The sequence below is a fragment of the Bos grunniens genome, chromosome X (genome assembly GCF_055505025.1).
Source record: "Bos grunniens cultivar Pamir isolate PY7600 chromosome X, Bosgru_T2T1.0, whole genome shotgun sequence".
NCBI classification, from domain to species: domain Eukaryota; kingdom Metazoa; phylum Chordata; class Mammalia; order Artiodactyla; family Bovidae; genus Bos; species Bos grunniens.
In genome coordinates, this window is record NC_141194.1 from 18,653,586 (window position 1) to 18,671,573 (window position 17,988).

The window sequence follows — 17,988 nt, forward strand, 5'->3', positions numbered from 1 at the left end:
TGACCGGTTCTGACTGTTGCTTCTTGACCTGCATATAGGTTTCTCAGAAGGTAGGTAAGGTGGTCTGGTATTCACATCTCTTTAAGAACTTTCCACAGTTTGTTGTGATCCACACAGTCAAAGCCTTTCACATAGTCAATGAAACAGAAGTAGATGTTTTTCTAGAATTCTCTTGCTTTCTCAATGATCCAACAAGTGTTGGCAATTTGATATCTGGTTCTTCTGCCTTTTCTAAATTCAGCTTCTACATCTGGAAGTTCTCGATTCAAGTACTGCTGAAGCCTAGCTTGAAGGATTTTGAGCATAACCTTACCAGCATGGGAAATGAGTGAAAATTACCTATCACATTACCCATGACATTTTTCATATAACTAGAACAAATAATCTTACAATATATATGGAACCATAAAAAACCCAAATTTGCCAAAGCAATCCTGAGGAAAAAGAAGAAAGCTGGAGGCATAACTTTCCCAGACTTCAAATAATACTACAAAGTAATGGTAATCAAAACCGTGTGGTATTGACACAAACACAGATATGTGGATCAATGGGACAAAATAGAGAGCCCAGAAATAAACCTATGCATTTACATTCAATCTTCAACAAAGGAGGCAAGACTATACAATGGATAAAAGATAGTCTCTTTAGCAAGTGGTGTTGGGAAAGCTGGACAGACACATGTATACCAATAAAGTAAGAGCATAACCTCTCACCATACACAAAAATAAATTCAAAATGGTTTAAAAACTGAAATATAAGAAGTGACACCATGGAACTCCTAGGAAAGAAAATAGGCCAATGATGCTCTGACATAAATCAGAGGTGGGGGGAGGGATAAATTAGGAGGTTAGGATTAGCAGATACAAATTACTATATATAAAATAGATTAACAACTAGGTGCAACTGTATAACACAAGGAACTATATTCAATATACTATAATCAAACATAATGAAAGATAATATGAAAGAGAATATATATATATATATATGTATACCTGTATCACTTTGCTATAGACCATAAACTAACATAATGTAAATCAACTATACTCCAATAAAAACAAAAAGAAGCCCTTCTCATGATACTGATGCATGCTCAAGTTTGGAAACCACTGATTTGTACTAGGACATAATGTGAAGTTAAGCTTTAGGGACCAGCTAATTTGTTTTAATCAAACCTCACGAGGCCTCCTACCTCTGACTAGGAGCCTCAGGAGTATGTGTCCCTGGTCTCAAATAGGGTTACAGAGCAAAGTGGGTAGGTGGCTCAGTACAGACACACTCCACTGCCGCAAAAACCAGTCTCAGTATAACCTGGGAAGGCATTTCTTTCAGTTATTAATGATGAAGAGCTCTGTCAAGAAAGTCCATGAGGACTGCCTCCGGTTTAGCCACCTGAGGGCCTTGTTCTTACATAGGAAAGAATCTTGCAGAATTTTGCTGGGCACCTGCTGGTCAAATGAGCAAAAGTCAAGGACGTGGATCCAAATCCAAGCTCTAACTTTACTAGCTGAGTTTTCTTGGACAAGTTATTACAGTTTTCTTGCCTGTAGGCTAGGGTTAATGATACATGCTGTTTAGGGTTGGTGGGGGATTAATTGAGGTCATGGACAATACACCTGGCACAGAGCAGGTGCTTAATAAATGAACACTGTCACCAGGGTCCTTGAATGTCTCAGGACTGCTCAGAAAGGACCACTGTGGGGGGTATATAACCATACGTGGCCTTTTCCTTGTAATGTTAAGATGGTAGAAATAGGCAGGAAAAGTGTAATTAATATTTGTCCTATAGGAAAAAACTGAAGATGAATTTTAATGACTCTTTAAGTTCAGCACAGGCCTTACATTGAATTACCTGCTAAGATACAAATTATCTAAATAGGAAAGCTATTTTTCTGAGTTAAAATATCATGTTGGCAGATTCATTGTAATGCTATGCCATCAAGGAGTGATTTTAAAATTTAATTTAAATTATTTTGAAGTGTGACCCTGATAAGCGAAATCCTTAAAAATTCACTTACAAGTGAACATAATAAAAGAGTTACCTTCTGTTAGACTTCTGTAGTGTCTGGCAGTTGTATAAAATTAATTTCATTCTGGGTCAAAGAGGTCCTTGATGCTAAAATGGGGATATTTTTATGTTATTTGGTAACCCATGATTTAGATTGATGAGTTAGAGGTTTTTAATGCCCCTAAAATAATCTCTGTCCCTTTTTCTTAAGCTAGTGCCAACCAACAATTATCATTTATGAGACGATCATAAAAAATGAACAGAGGAAAGCCTTCTGACAGCTTCTCTCCCTACATTTGAGTGGGAGTTTTCCAGAAGAATGAGAAATATCAGCTCTTATTGTCTTTTCAGTATGTCAAACAGACTCAGTTAATCCCATGCTTGACCGGCTATGGGGCTGAGGAACTGCAAAGTCAAGTGTCACACAATTCGTGTGAAAACATGAGGGTTATGGGATCCACAGACCATGACTTAGTTAACTTGGATTTTATTTTTTTAATGAGAATAACAACAGGCTTTGCAAGCTGATTTAGAGTCTCCACGTCTAACTGCATAAGAATTTAATACCCATGAAGTGTGAGTTAGAAAAATGAAATTTTTCAGTACGGTAAATAAAGTGAGGAGCCTGGAAACCAAATTGAAGTCTGTAGCCTGGAAAATCAACAGAGACTAAAAATAGTAAGATTAGAGGTGACATTCAACCATGGACCAGCCAAAGGTGGTTTTTAAGTACCACCAAAGGAGAAACCAGACCATCATATGATAGGTTTAAAAAAATAGATGTGTCTAGAGAATATTCTGTTTATTATGTAGGTGTGGAAGGGCACGTTTTCCCTTAAAACGTAGATCTGGTTTTCTAAAGTTTTGAGTTTTCCTGTACTTTCTCTCACTAGAATTAAGAGGACACTTCCCCTGGATTCTGAGGGAAATACTTATCTGCATGAAATTGAGAATTCAATTTGACAAGGTTTTAGAATGCAGTTGCTGCTTCTATTAAGCAAATCAGGCAAACAGCTCCAGCGAACTCTTAGCAAATAGCCAGAGAGTCCCCTTTAGAACTGGCGCACAAAATGATTACAGGGTCTGAGAAAGAACACAGAGGAGCGAGTTTTGAAAGAATCCCTGTGCTCATTACTTCTTGGCCTTTTGGCTGAGATCAAGTGAAGAATCCCTGTGCTCTGAGAGCCATCTTTAAATGGCATCAGCTTAACACCAGAGTTCTTGGTAGGTGTTTGCTCACAGGCCTAAAACTTTGTTCGTGTGGAGTTTTTGAAAACAGTCTTAGTTGGGAAAGTCTTAAATATTGCAGAAACTCCAAATGATTGGCCTGAGCTGAACATGATTATCCTGAGCTCCCGACTTACCAGGGGCCTGCCAAGTCCTCAGGAGTATCACTGTTCCTTTGGAATGCTGTCTTGTTTCAGAGCTCTCAGTAAATGCCCTGTCTGAGCGGAAGTAGACTGAATGAGTAGAATTGATAGTCATATCTGGCTTCTGTGCTTAAAGGAGGTGGAATGCTAAGTGTCCCCCTCCCCCCTCCCTCATAGAAGAGAAGGAAAGTGGAAGTGGATGGTTAACCCACGACCGTTGGTGAAAAAAAGACTTGGGTAGCTTAAAAACTGGTATTTGCCCACCTGCCAATGCAAGGGACACAGGTTAGATCCCTGGTCAGGGAAGATCACACAGGCTGTGGTGGGGCAACCAAGCCTGTGTGCCACAGCTGCTGAAGCCTGCATGCTCCAGAGCCCGTGCTCCACAAGAGAGTGGCCCCCGCTCTGCAGCTGGAGAAAGCCCAAGAGCAGCAACAGAGACCCAGCACAGCCACAAATCAATACTTTTTAAAAAACAGTATTCAGTGCTGCGATGAACATTGGGGTACACGTGTCTCTTTCCCTTCTGGTTTCCTCAGTGTGTATGCCCAGCAGTGGGATTGCTGGATCATAAGGCAGTTCTATTTCCAGTTTTTTAAGGAATCTCCACACTGTTCTCCATAGTGGCTGTACTAGTTTGCATTCCCACTAACAGTGTAAGAGGGTTCCCTTTTCTCCACACCCTCTCCAGCAGCAGATGAATGGATAAGAAAGCTGTGGTACATATACACAATGGAGTATTACTCAGCCATTAAAAAGAATACATTTGAATCAGTTCTAATGAGGTGGATGAAACTGGAGCCTATTATACAGAGTGAAGTAAGCCAGAAGGAAAAACGTCAATACAGTATACTAACGCATATATATGGAATTTAGAAAGATGGTAACAATAACCCGGTGTATGAGACAACAAAAGAGACACTGATGTATAGAACAGTCTTATGGACTCTGTGGGAGAGGGAGAGGGTGGGAAGATTTGGGAGAATGACATTGAAACATGTAAAATATCATGTAAGAAACGAGTTGCCAGTCCAGGTTCGATGCACAATACTGGATACTTGGGGCTAGTGCACTGGGACGACCCAGAGGGATGGTATGGGGAAGGAGGAGGGAGGAGGGTTCAGGATGTGGAACACATGTATACCTGTGGCGGATTCATTTTGATATTTGGCAAAACTAATACAATTATGTAAAGTTTAAAAATAAAATAAAATTTAAAAAAAAGAAAAAAAACACAAAACAACAACAACAAAAAAACAGTATTCACAAAACACAGATGAAATCTTGGATCTCATTGTGTGATATAGGGACTGGAATGTGAGAAAAGGAGATTATGGATGTTAGTATAATCAGGACATTGCTGATTATAAAAAGAAATAAGAGAAGTCCAGTTTCTCACATTTCATTTGCACAAAAAACTCTCTCAGACTTTGCTTGAGAGGAATTCGACTCGGCAGACACTGAACACCAGCCGTGCCAATTGCTAAGCTCCAGTGTTCAAAGATGAATGTGACCCAGGCTCCTGCCCCAGACAGCACTTGATCTAGTGGAGAACAGATATTGTTAATGCCAATTTTATGTTGTGATAATATTTGAGGCCCAATGATCAAAAATACCTTCTTTATGAAAATTATCTCATGATTCCTCCCCTGTGAGGCCAAGCCTGTATTACAAAGGTATGGGCAAAACCAGTTTCCATATGGACTGTGGATCTAAATATGAACCAGTAAAGATTCTAGAGGAAATCACTGGGTACTATCTTCATGACCTCAGGGTAGGCAAGGATTTCTTAAATGAGACACAAAACATGCTTACCAAGATGGAAAAAAATGATCACTGATCACATTGGACTGCATTAATATTTCCACTCGTTACCTGATACCATTAGGAAAATGAAGTCTATGGGATGGAAGAAGACTGCAGTACAAATACTCAACAAAGGACTCGTGTGTGTAGAATATATAAAGAACTTCTATAAATCAGTAAGGAACTGGTTTATAGATTACCAATAGAAATGTGAGAAATAGAGTTGAGTAAGCACTTCATAGAAGAAGATGTTGGTTGTCTTGATTGGAGATAATACCTGGAAGGGAGTACAAGGGGCTCCTGGGGTTCTGGTCAGACTGTTGGTTATGTGGGTGTTTACTCCATGAAGATCCTTCAAATTATGATTGGGGCACATTTCTGTAGGTATGTTATAATTTCACTGAAAAAGTTTACAGAAAGAAAAGGCCTTGCTGTCGAGGATGAGGAATGCAGGCAGCATATTTTCAGACATCCTCTCTATTGCCTCTACTGTGGAAGCAGAGGAAATGCTTTGGCTGGTAGGGCAGATCTAGTTTGTACACGAGTCATATGCAAGGAGTGCCAGTGTCTTGGGTTAGCAGAAGGCCTTTGGCTACCGATATCCTGAGAAGGGAGGACAAAAAAGCATTTATGGAGGAAGCACTAGAAACGAGCTTGATTACTTTACAATTCTGTGTATAGCTAACTCAGCCTGGAAGCCTGTTAAAGCCACTGTTGATCGATCACTTACCATGTGCTGTGGCATTGAGAAGGGACTTTCTGTGCATTATAGTGTTTGATTGTCACCGCAGCTCCAGGAGATAGACACTATTATTTGTCCAGATTTACAGATGAAGAAACTGAGGCTTGGAGAGATTAAGTAACTTGCTCAAGCTCCAGCTAAAAGGAGCAGCAAGCTGCAACTGGAACCCGTGTATTTGTGATTGAAAACCCTTGACTGTGTCTGTTATTTTGCATTTTGGGGGACAAAACCAATTTTATTTGAGTGTAGTGAGAAGAAAAAATATCCTGTACACATGTGCACGTGGTGCGTGCGTGCACACACACACATCAAATTTTAATCATCATAGGCACTGTGAAACTGATTTTCAAGCCTAAGGGTTGTTGCACTCTAGGTCACTATGAGCTGGAGTTTTCCTTTTCTGTTGTAACATTGTTGGAAATACCTAGATGGAGGTGACAGGAGACTAAGACATCTTCCAGGAAACAATGCAGACTATGATAGGAATACCCTTATATGGGTGACCCGTGAGTCCTCAGTTCTTTAAGGACATTTTAATAACCCGAATAATTGCCTTTGTTAGACTTTGTTTTCTACTCATTAATGACTCTCCAGGCTAGATTTTACACTTCTTACCACTAATTGAAATACAGAGATACATAAAATGGATGCTGCCAGCTGATTGTCCCAACGCTGTCTGCATATCAACATTCTCCTGCCTGCTTGGGTTTGAAGAGAAGGGGAGGAAAAGGGAACAGTAGGACAAGGAACCTGTGGCAGCTGAATTTGTTTCAAAGGCCAAATTATGGTACAGAAACTAGAATTTTGACACATAAGAATTATTGATATTTGTGCACGGTTAGTGTTTTGGTCGGAGAAGGTGATGGCACCCCACTCCAGTACTCTTGCCTGGAAAATCCCATGGACGGTGGAGCCGGGTAGGCTACAGTCCATGGGGTCGTTAAGAGTCGGACACGACTGAGCGACTTCCCTTTCACTTTTCACTTTCACGCATTGGAGAAGGAAATGGCAACCCACTCCAGTGTTCTTGCCTGGAGAATCGCAGGGACGGGGGAGCCTGGTGGGCTTCCGTCTATGGGGTTCCACAGAGTCAGACACGACTGAAGCGACTTAGCAGCAGCAGCAGCAGCAGCAGTGTTTTGGTATTGCCCTACTTAACATATATGTGTTCTCTTTTCCCCTTCTCGTGATACACAGAGTGCCCTGGGTACATAACTCAGGTTGATATGTACTATTTTGAGTTCTTTTGTGTCATGGCTCTTTTTTGGTCCCCAGGGTATTCATGTTTGCAGCCTGTGGAGTGTTTATAACATCAGGATAATATTACATCTCCATATGAAATTTGGTTTATTTAATTTCAAATATGTCTCCCCAGCAATCCAGTGAGTGTGGAAGCAGTGTGGTGGAAAGGCACATGATCTGATTTGAATAGAAATATATGTAGGTATAGTTTTAGAGATTTCTGTTTATTAAAAAAAGAAATTCGCTTCCTTTATCCTTGGGGCTAGTTATCCCACTTTTATTGCTGTGATAATACACAAGGAAGAAACAAGTTGGAATAATTGAAAATGCCCACATTGAGCTCAATTTATTTTATTTGAATATATCTAGTTATCTGGACTTATTTGATGTATAGATGTTTACAGAAAACTAGACAGAAGCTCTAGGTTGCATTTTTTGAAATGTAGAACTTCTAGTTTAGAAGTAGATTTCTGCGGTAGGGAATATGTTATTATTTATTAATTTGATTAGCTCTGTACATTGTATCTTGAAGCTATTCAAAATACTGTAGGAGCATCTGTTGTATCATTTGGAGGCTGCTAAGTTGTTTCAGAAATAAATGCCAAATGCCCTGACAACTGCAATTTGACATAGCTCTGTGTAGGCAGTGCCATGGTGCTGTGTGGGAATTCTTTGTCTTGGCTTCTTGTTGGTAAACTGATACTCTTAAATACATCCAAGGTGTTATTTTGTGGGCAGGGTAGTTTTTATTGAGTCTTTAGCTTTCCTATTTCCTTATTTAAAGAAATAGTGACAGCTGTCATTTTCTACCTTCAAACAATAACATCAGTGATTTTATAGATAGAAAATCCTTTTCCAGGTGGGCTTGCGTCCATGCTGGCAACCATTTTGTATACATGGCCTCATTTTAAATGGCCAGGACTTTGAATGTGTAAATGGACAGGTTTTCAGGCGATTTGGGTAGGGGCAATTTCCATTCTTGCTTCTCCATTTCCTGTCTAAACAACATCTACCAGGGCCACAGCATGTATAGGCAACATTGAATAAAACTTCTAATGAGAAATTTCTTCCAGGTGACCTCCCCGAGATGCTGGACTGTGAAGAAATCTTAAGAAACTGACCCTGATGAAATTGCCTCTGTTGAGAATATTACTCAGTGCAGAAACAGGGAATAGAATTCAGTTATTTTTGGTTCTTGAAAAAATGAATTCTGTTTGGTGTGTGTGTGTGTGTGTGTGTGTGTGTGTGTGTAGGTGGCAGAAAACATTAACCCCCGTAGAAGGTCAAGTCTCAGTTGGAAGTGGGAGAACCCTGGAGAAGAGAATGTTAACTATTTTTTATTTGAATCTCCAGCAACTTGGAATCGTTTCTGCTGTCTGCATATCTTTTATAGATTTATCTTTTCCAGGGTTGTCTGTCTTTACATTTAATTTTCTGGAGGCTGGCACTGTGATTATCAAGTGACCTCTAATTCAGCATCACCTGTGGATGGATACTAATGAATCCTTTTTTAACCTTCCCAGCACTTTTGGAGAAATCAATCAGTAGAAGACGGGACACTGAAGCAATACAGAAAGCCAAAATCCTTTATTCATCTTGCATGAATGAGAGTGAGTAATAAAGAAAATAAAATAACTTATCACCCTTATTTTCCAGAGCTCTATTAATGTTTAAAGATATTGTTTAAGGAGAAAGAGAACTACTAAGAATTCTACTAAGAATGTTGCTTAAAGAAAGGAGCTCTTTTCCAAGGCTGGGTTTTGACTACCCCTGTCTTAATGGTCTGTTGCTAGCTTGATGGATCAACTAGGAAAATTTTATTCCTATGGATGGCTTAGACTCTTTGGGTATCAGTTAGTCTGTGAGACATGGGTATGGTCAGAAGGGCAAACTGTACTGCATGTGGTAGAGAAAGCTGAATCTGGAGGCTAGATCTGGTTTGAGAAGGAGCCTATGAGGGAGGGCACTTGGGAGTGTTACTGTGTTCTTTGGAACCTCCTGGAGCCTAGAGAAATCCAGATTTCCAGGCAGGCCAGGCTCCTTCTGCTTCTCCATCAGCTTGACAGGCATGTTTGTTGGGGACCTTAGGCCTGTCTCAGCATCTTGGGTCTGATTGGAATGAAAAGAGACACTGGACATTCTACCTGGTCCTCTTTCTCAAGGCTATTGCAGAAAGAGGTGAGTGCCTCTGGGAAATGTATTAACTTGTTTAGGTTTTGGGATGTTGTTTGGTGACCTGGAAGAGGGCAGTAAAAGATAATGAAAGTGTGTGAAGCAATAATTCATTTTTACTGGGGAGTGATTAGTCTTATTGAGCAGTTTCCTTTAGTTAGGGTTGTCCCTCAGTCTTGCAGAGTGTTCTCAGCTTAATTGCTTATTGGCTCTGGTCGATATAGTAAGCACACCTTCCACTGTTGGGAATATCAGGCAGGTTCCCCGTTAGCTCTCCTGGCAAGAACATCAGGCTTAGACAGTCACATTGAAGTGGGAGTCATAGGTAGTTCTATGTCTGTGGTTATGGGCAACACACTGTACCTCTCCCTAAAAAATTAGGTTGGGGCCCTACTGGAATTTTCTCTTGAGAAGATATATGTGCTTCCTAGTTTCGTGATCCAGTTTGCAAATCTAAGTCTCCCTTCCTACTTACTCCCTTTCAGAAGCCATCGAAAAAGCGGATGCCAAGCCACTACTACATATCCTGCGGCACTCACCTTTCCGCTGGCCTGTGCTCGAATCCAATATTGGTCCTGAAGGGGTCTGGTCAGAGAGAAAGTTCAGCCTTCTGCAGACCCTTGCAACGTTTCGTGGCCAATACAGCAATTCTGTGTTCATCCGTTTATATGTGTCCTCTGATGACAAGATGTCCAACGAACACATCTTGAAGGTACAGTGAGGACTCATTCATCATGCTTATTCAATCCAAGGTTAGCCTTTTGGGTTGCCTTCCCAGGGAAAAAGACTCATACCACCTTAGTGAAATGACAAAGTTGAAAATTCTGCTAAATCTTAAGGTCTAGACTATTCTTTGCCAGATTTGCAGATTGTAAATCATGAACAAACTGGTTATGTCAGCCTTTCAAGAAGCCAGTGAGTGGGTTTCAAGTGATCTGTGATCTGGCCATTAAATATCTACCCTGAGCATGTGTGGGACCCCTTAATTCTAGTGGGGAGAGATGGGCTGAGACTTTCTGAACTCTGCTCTTCCCCTCCCCTCATTCCTCTGACAAAGGAGTGAATACATGCTCTGGTTCCTTGTTTTCCTTTCACTAAGATCTTGTGTACATGCCCCAAATTTCATTGGCAAGTTCAGTCTTGAATCTTTTGTCTTTCCTTTCAGAGGATAAGGCAAAACTTGTTCTAAGTGCTTGGTTGCATTTTCTGTTGGGAGAGTAAGCATCTCTTCCATAAAGGAATGGGCCACAAGGACATACCCTGAGGTGTGGAGTATGGCACTGGAAAGTCATGCTGCAAAGTCAGGAAGTCATCAGAAAACTGCCAACAGCAGAAGATTCATCAGTCAGAGAACTTAGCAAGAATGCAAACAGCACTTCTTAAATTGTTTTGTCTTTTGATTCTGTTTTTTGTTTTTTTGCTTCTACAATTCCTTTAGTAATGAAAATTTTGTTGAACCATCAATTTTCTCCCCCATTCTGTTCTTTGTTAAATCAGAAAATATTAATGATATAGCAATACTCTTTATTGGAGTAGAGTTGTTTTACATTGCTGGGTCAGTTTCTGCTGTACAGCAAAGTGAGTCAGTCGTATGTGTGCGTATATCCCGTTTTCTAGATTTCCTTCCCATTTAGATCAGCACAGAGCACTGAGTAGAGTTCCCTGTGCTATGCAGTAGGTTCTCATCTGTTCGTGCTTGCTCAGTTGTGTCCGACTCTTTGTAGCCCCGTGGACTGTAATCCAGGTTCCTCTGTCCGTGGGAATTCTCAAACAAGAACACTGGAGTAGGTTGCCATTTCCTTCTCCAAGGTTCTCATCAGTTACCTGTTTTTTTACATAATAGTGGATGTATGTCAATCCCAATCTCCCAGTTCACCCCACCCTCCCTCCTTTCCCTATTATGTTTGTTCTCTACATCTGTGCCTCTATTTCTGCTTTACAAATAAGATACCATTTTTCTAGATTTCATGTATGTGCTTTAATATATGACATTTGTTTTTCTGACTTCACCCTGTGTAACAGTCTCTAGGTCCAGTCACGTCTCTGCAAATGGCACAATTTCTTTCCTTTTTATGGCTGAGTAATATTCCATTGATATATGTACCATAGCTTCTTGATCCATTCCTCTGTTGATGGACATTTAGGTTGCTTCCATGTCCTGGCTGTTGTAAATAGTGCTGAAATGAACACTGGGGTGCATGTGTCTTTTTGAATTATGTTTTTTTTCTGGGTATATGACCAGGAGTAGGATTGCTGGGTCATATGATAGTTCAATTTGGTACATTGATATCTAAATCATATAAATATAAAAATTTTAGGATATATTATTCTCTCCTGATATAAGTTAACTTTAAAAAATCTATATACTGGAGTTTATTTTTTTAGTAATACCAAGGGACTGGCAAACTTTTTTTCTGTAAAGGATCAGATAGGAAATATTTTAGGCTGTGTGGGCTATAATGATCTCTGTTTCAACTGTTCACCTCTGCTGTTATATGTGGTAAAGCAGCTATAGACAGGATGTACATAAATGAAGATGGCTGTATGGTGGGCTGGCCTGCAGACTGTAGTTTGTCCATCTTTAATTTAGACAATGGCTGCCTCAATAAAAAATCTTTAGTCATTGAAAGAATTCCCATCTCTTCAACAGGCAATTTTAAGCTACAGAGACAGCTGGATTTTTGTGTTGGGTGATGGAACAACAGCAAGGTGCTGAGAATATTCTAATGCTCTCAGCATAAGACATGCTCTTCAGTGCTCTATGATGATGCTGATGGCCCAATTGACTGCTGTCCCATGTTGACAGATTACTCACTTAAAACAAACCAACCAACAAACCATGTTTTAAGACTGTCATTCTTGGTAACTTCCCTGGCAGTCCAGTGGTTAAGACTCCCTGCTCCCAGTGTATGGAGTTTACCTGTTTACCTGGCTAGGAAACTAGGATCTCACATTCCATGTGGCCTAAAAAAACCAGACTTTTGTTTTAATTTCAGAATTATTGTGATATCCTGTATTGTGCAAATACATTAAGTGGTGTTTTTTAAAATATGTATTTTATTTTTTTAATTAGAGGATAATTACTTTATAATATCATGATGGTTTTTGCCATATATCAACATGAATCAATATTAGGTATACATATGTCCCCTCCCTCTTGAACCTCCCTCCCACTTCCCACCCATCCCACCCCTCTAGGCTGTCACAGAGCCCTGGCTTTGGGTTCCCTGTGTTATACACTGAACTTCCACTGGCTGTCTGTTTTACATATGGTGATATATATGTTTCAATGCTATTCTTTCATATCATCCTGCCCTCTCCTTCCCCCACTATGTCCAAAATGTCTGTGTCTCCGAAGCAGCAAGGGAAAAGCAACAAATAACACACAACAGGATTCCCCATAAGGCTAACAGCTGATCTTTCAAGAGAAATCTGCAGGCCAGAAGGAAATGGCAGGATATACTTATAGTGATGAGAGGGAAAAACCTACATACAACCAAGATTACTCTATCCAGCAAGGATATCATTCAGATTTGAAGGACAAATCAAAAGCTTCATAGACAAACAAAAGCTAAGAGAATTCAGCACTTCCAAAAAGCAAACCCCAAATAATAAAGTAAACAGGATCATACTTATCAATAATTACCCTAAGTGGTGTTTTGAAGTAAGTTAATTTTCAGTTTTGCTGATTGTCCTCTAAAAAAGTTAACAGTTGGTCTTTGATTCAGGTTCCAAATAAGAATCACATGCACATTTAGTTGATATATCTATTTTAATCTACAGCATACTAAATTTGACTGATTTCAGGGTAACCTCATACCTAATGAGAGAAAATTCTTGTTTATAGGAGAATCACAGCTTTAAAAGGCAGAAGAAATAATAGGACTTCAAGATTCATTTCAGTTCAGTTGCTCAGTCATGTCTGACTCTTCGCGATCCCATGAACTGCAGCACGCCAGGCCTCCCTGTCCACTACCAACTCCCGGAGTTTGCTCAAACTCATGTCCATTGAGTCAGTGATGACATCCAACCATCTCATCCTCTGTGGTCCCTTTCTCCTCCCACCTTCAATCTTTCCCAGCATCAGGGTCTTTTCAAATGAGTCAGTTCTCCACATCAGTTGGCCAAAGTATTGGAGTTTCAGCTTCAGCATCAGTCCTTCCAATGAATATTCAGGACTGATTTCCTTTAGGATGGACTGGTTGGATCTCCTTGCTGTCCAAGGGGACTCTCAAGAGTCGTCTCCAACACCACAGTTCAAAAGCATCAATTCTTCAGTGCTCAGCTTTCTTTACAGTCCAACTCTCACATCCATACATGACCACTGGAAAAACCATAGCCTTGACCAGATGGACCTTTGTTGGCAAAGTAATGTCTCTGCTTTTAAATATGCTGTCTAGGTTGGTCATAACTTTCCTTCCAAGGAGCAAATGTCTTTTAGTTTCATGGCTGCAGTCACCATCTGCAGTGATTTTGGAGCCTCCCAAAATAAAATCTGTCACTGTTTCCATTGCTTCCCCATCTGTTTGCCATGAAGTGATGGGACCAGATGCCATGATCTTAGTTTTCTGAATGTTGAGTTTTAAGCCAACTTTTTCACTCTCCTCTTTCACTTTCATCAAGAAGCTCTTTAGTTTTTCTTCGCTTTCTGCCATAAGGGTGGTGTTATCTGCATATCTGAGGTTATTGATATTTCTCCCAGCAATCTTGATTCCAGCTTGTGCTTCATCCAGCCCAGTGTTTCTCATGATGTACTCTGCATATAAGTTAAACAAGCAGGGTGACAATATACAGCCTTGACATACTCCTTTCCCAATTTGGAACCAGTCTGTTGTCCCATGTCCAGTTCTAACTGTTGCTTCCTGACCTGCATACAGATTTCTCAGCTTTAAAAGGCAGGAGAAATAATAGAACTTAAATATTACCTTTTAAAAAAATCCCTGATGAATAAAAGGATCAAAGCAACTGTCGTCAATGGCTGCTAAAACTATTAGATGAATGGTTGATGGGAAAATTCAGGAGAGAGCAGACTGATATCAGATGAATGCAAATATCAATGGTAGGCCATTGCTAAAAGTGGGACAACCAGATTTTTTTGTGTGCCTCCTGATACTGTGCAGTGGGAAGCATAAGCTATCACCAATGATGCCAAAAGAAAAGAAAAAAAAAAAAAGAACTTGGGTCTAATCAAGCCTGTAGTTTGAATACCAGCTTATGGGAAACATGAGTATAGAGGATCACAATAACCAATTTTTAACAGCTTGCCTTGCACACTTATTATTCAGTTAAACTGATCCTAGAGACACTGAACTGTCAATAATATAGCACTTTCCAAATGTAAGGAGGTACTCATGTGCTTACTACTGCTCTCCTCTGCCAAGGTAGCAGCTTCTTTCAAACTGATGTGTTTGAGCATGGCCTGGCATTTGAGTGCAGTGTGTGTTTGCTTTAGGTATATCCCTGTTCATACCGTTTTGTGTGAGGGGCTATTCACACACCTGAATTAACAGGTTAGAGCTACAGTCTTTCTAACCATGACACAGCTGCTAGAAATTCAAGCATATGTCTAGGTATTGGTAGGAACAGCTTTCTTCTGAGATCTGCATAAAGCCCGGTGAACCTGATAACAAAAACTAGTGTATCGATGGCTGCCAATGTTGTAAAATTTGTGAGTGTTGCTTTTGTTAGAAGTAGTTAAATCTCTAAAAAAAAAATCTAACTGAATATTTGGAGCCCATGAAGCACTGTTTAAGTTTTGTGGAACGTAATTTGAAAATGACTACCATAGTGGGAAAAAGAGTAGGCTTTGGTGTTTAAAGAGATTGAGACTTGGCTTTGTGATCTACTCACTGAATGTCTGTGCAGGCTGTTTCGCCTCTCAGCCTCATTTTCCCCAGGTGTAATGAAAGGTTGATTTGAATTTACTTTTCACTGTGGCTGTGAGATTTAAATGGGATGAACTTGCTGACAATTCACAGGACAGATACTGGTGCACAGTAGCACGTGGCAAAAGGTACCTTTCTCTTAAATCATGATCAGGCAGCTTGTCAGAACCATTTGGGGAATGTTTCTCTTCAATTTTTGTGCCAAACATACATCTCAGATCTCAAATTCAGATGCATAGATTCCAGATTCCAGATCAGTCACTCAGTCGTGTCCGACTCTTTGCGACCCCATGAATCGCAGCACGCCAGGCCTCCCTGTCCATCACAAACTCCCGGAGTTCACTGAGACTCACATCCATCGAATCAGTGATGCCATCCAGCCATCTCATCCTCTGTTGTCCCCTTCTCCTCCTGCCCCCAATCCCTCCCAGCATCAGAGTCTTTTCCAATGAGTCAACTTTTGGGTGGCCAAAGTACTGGAGTTTCAGCTTTAGCATCATTCCTTCCAAAGAAATCCCAGGGCTGGTCTCCTTCAGAATGGACTGGTTGGATCTCCTTGCCGTCCAAGGGACTCTCAAGAGTCTTCTCCAACACCACAGTTCAAAAGCATCAATTCTTCGGTGCTCAGCCTTCTTCACAGTCCAACTCTCACATCCATACATGACCATAGGAAAAACCATAGCCTTGACTAGATGAACCTTTGTTGGCAAAGTAAAGGTACCTTTCTCTTAAATCATGATCAGGCAGCTTGTCAGAACCATTTGGGGAATGTTTCTCTTCAATTTTTGTGCCAAACATACATCTCAGATCTCAAATTCAGATGCACAAGAAGCAGCCATTTTTGTTAGTCAGTCTCATCTCTGTCGCTGAACTCCCACCCCACCTTCTAGTTGGAAAGTGAGCCAGTCTAGGCCCGTCCTCACTTGGCAGCTGCTTCATTTCTCAGCCTTCCCCTAGGGCAGTGATCCCCAACCCTTTTGGCACCAGGGACCAGTTTCTTGGAGGACCGTTTTCCCATGGACCGGGAGTGGGGGATGATTCAAATCTATTACATTTATTGTCACTTTATTTCTCTTATGATTACATTAGCTCTACCTCAGACATTAGTCATTAGATCCTGGAGGTTGGGGACCCCTGTCCTAGGGGACTGGAGACCCTCTGATCATCAGTTATCTATTTCTGAAAAGAAACGTACCATCCCAGCCCCTGTGACTCCTTCAGCTGTGCCTCTCTGCTGCTGGGGCCCTGGGCCCCCAACTCCCTCTCAAATCCTGCCATTTTCTAGGGACATTGACCGGTCCCTCTGCTCATAAGAAACTCTTGACTTCTTTGACTGCCTCAAAGGTCGTCTTTCTGCTCTGGGAGAACTCTCTCTTACCCCTAAACTCTTCTCCCTCAATGCATTTAGACTTCCTTTTCCATCACATTCTATTGCTATTTTCCTCGATGTTCTAGGCTTTTCTAATCCCACAAACCCATGGGGATAAGGGAAAAAAAAAACCTGCCTTGGGAAGGCACATCACTGTGGGCATACTCTTGGGTGGTATCTTTGGGTGAAGAAAAAAGGCACTCTTCCAGTGGGTATTCCCATGCCGAGGACATGTGGTTTGGCAAGCTGGGGCGGCTCAAAGCTACATGATGGTGCTCAAGTTCCCCTGTGGCAGGATGACACAAAATTTGCCGCAGACTTAAATGGAAGAAAGGAAAAACAAAAATACACGAGACGGCAGATTAATTCCTCAGAACATATCTTGCTACATGTGTTTGGGTTCATTTTGTGTAAGGAGATAGCAAGAATGAGGATTTAAGGGACAATAAAAGACTTTGGAATATCCGTGGTCCTGAAAGAGTGTTCGGAAGGTCAAGGTTGTGTCAGTATGTGTTACCAGAACAGTGACTTAAAGTGATCATCACCCAGCGGCTGCATTTGTGCAACATTTAGTAAAATCTGTAGGGATGATAAGGACAGACTCTCCTGGAGATAAAGTTTTTCTTTTTTGTCCTATAACTACATCATAATGTGTGAGATGTTTCTTGTATTACTGTTTCGTTTCCTAACCTGTGTGTCATTTCAGACAGAGAGAAAAATTCATATTTCAGTTCAGGGTATCAGATTTCCTAAACATGTGTTTTGTTTTCTACTTGCAATATTAAGATCGGTTACAAATGCATGGATTAAAAAACCTCAAATAACAGTGTCCTAATATTGGCCTCTTGAGAAAGTCTTTTGCCTCAAGCGTGTGTCTGTTTCTAGTTTTAGTTAACTAACCTTATTCAATTGATTTCATATATTTAAGAGGTTCCCTCGGAACTGTAGCAATCTGAAGATTTAAAACAGGTCCGGTAACTTCACTTGAATCGTCTAAACTTTTACAATAAATGGATTTAACTTCATTTCATCAGAGGGAAGCTTTGGGTTTCTTGATATTGTCTACACAGTTTCCTTTCCTTTGAGACTAAAGCTCAAAAAATTCTCCAAGTGGTTCAACTCTAATTGAAAGCCAAAGCATCTTAATCATAATATCGTGTTTCATGTTCCTGGCTTACTTAATTTTTGGAAGAAAGGGTGGTGTATTGGGAGTTGGAATATGATGAAGCTAGGCTGGCTTGTGACTTAGTTGTTTGGGGCCAATTAGAGAAGAAGATTGAACACAATAATTTGAGGTTTTTAGCAATACACCCAGGCAAGGTCGATGTTATGAAAACATCTTTTCCCCCCAATTAGCTTAACTTTTTAAATGTGTGGATAAGATTTAAGGTAGA

General features: G+C 40.5%; 1 protein-coding gene across 2 annotated transcripts in view; it reads left to right on the forward strand.

Moving 5' to 3' along the window:
- PHEX (phosphate regulating endopeptidase X-linked) overlaps window positions 1-17,988 on the forward strand; it is a 213,327-nt gene that overhangs the window by 38,910 nt on the left and 156,429 nt on the right. For both annotated transcript variants that reach the window (XM_086389324.1, XM_086389325.1), the window contains 2 exons: window positions 8,692-8,778; window positions 9,826-10,052. In XM_086389324.1, coding sequence (XP_086245450.1) covers window positions 8,692-8,778; window positions 9,826-10,052 — 314 coding nt within the window. The remainder of the gene's footprint in view (window positions 1-8,691; window positions 8,779-9,825; window positions 10,053-17,988) is intronic.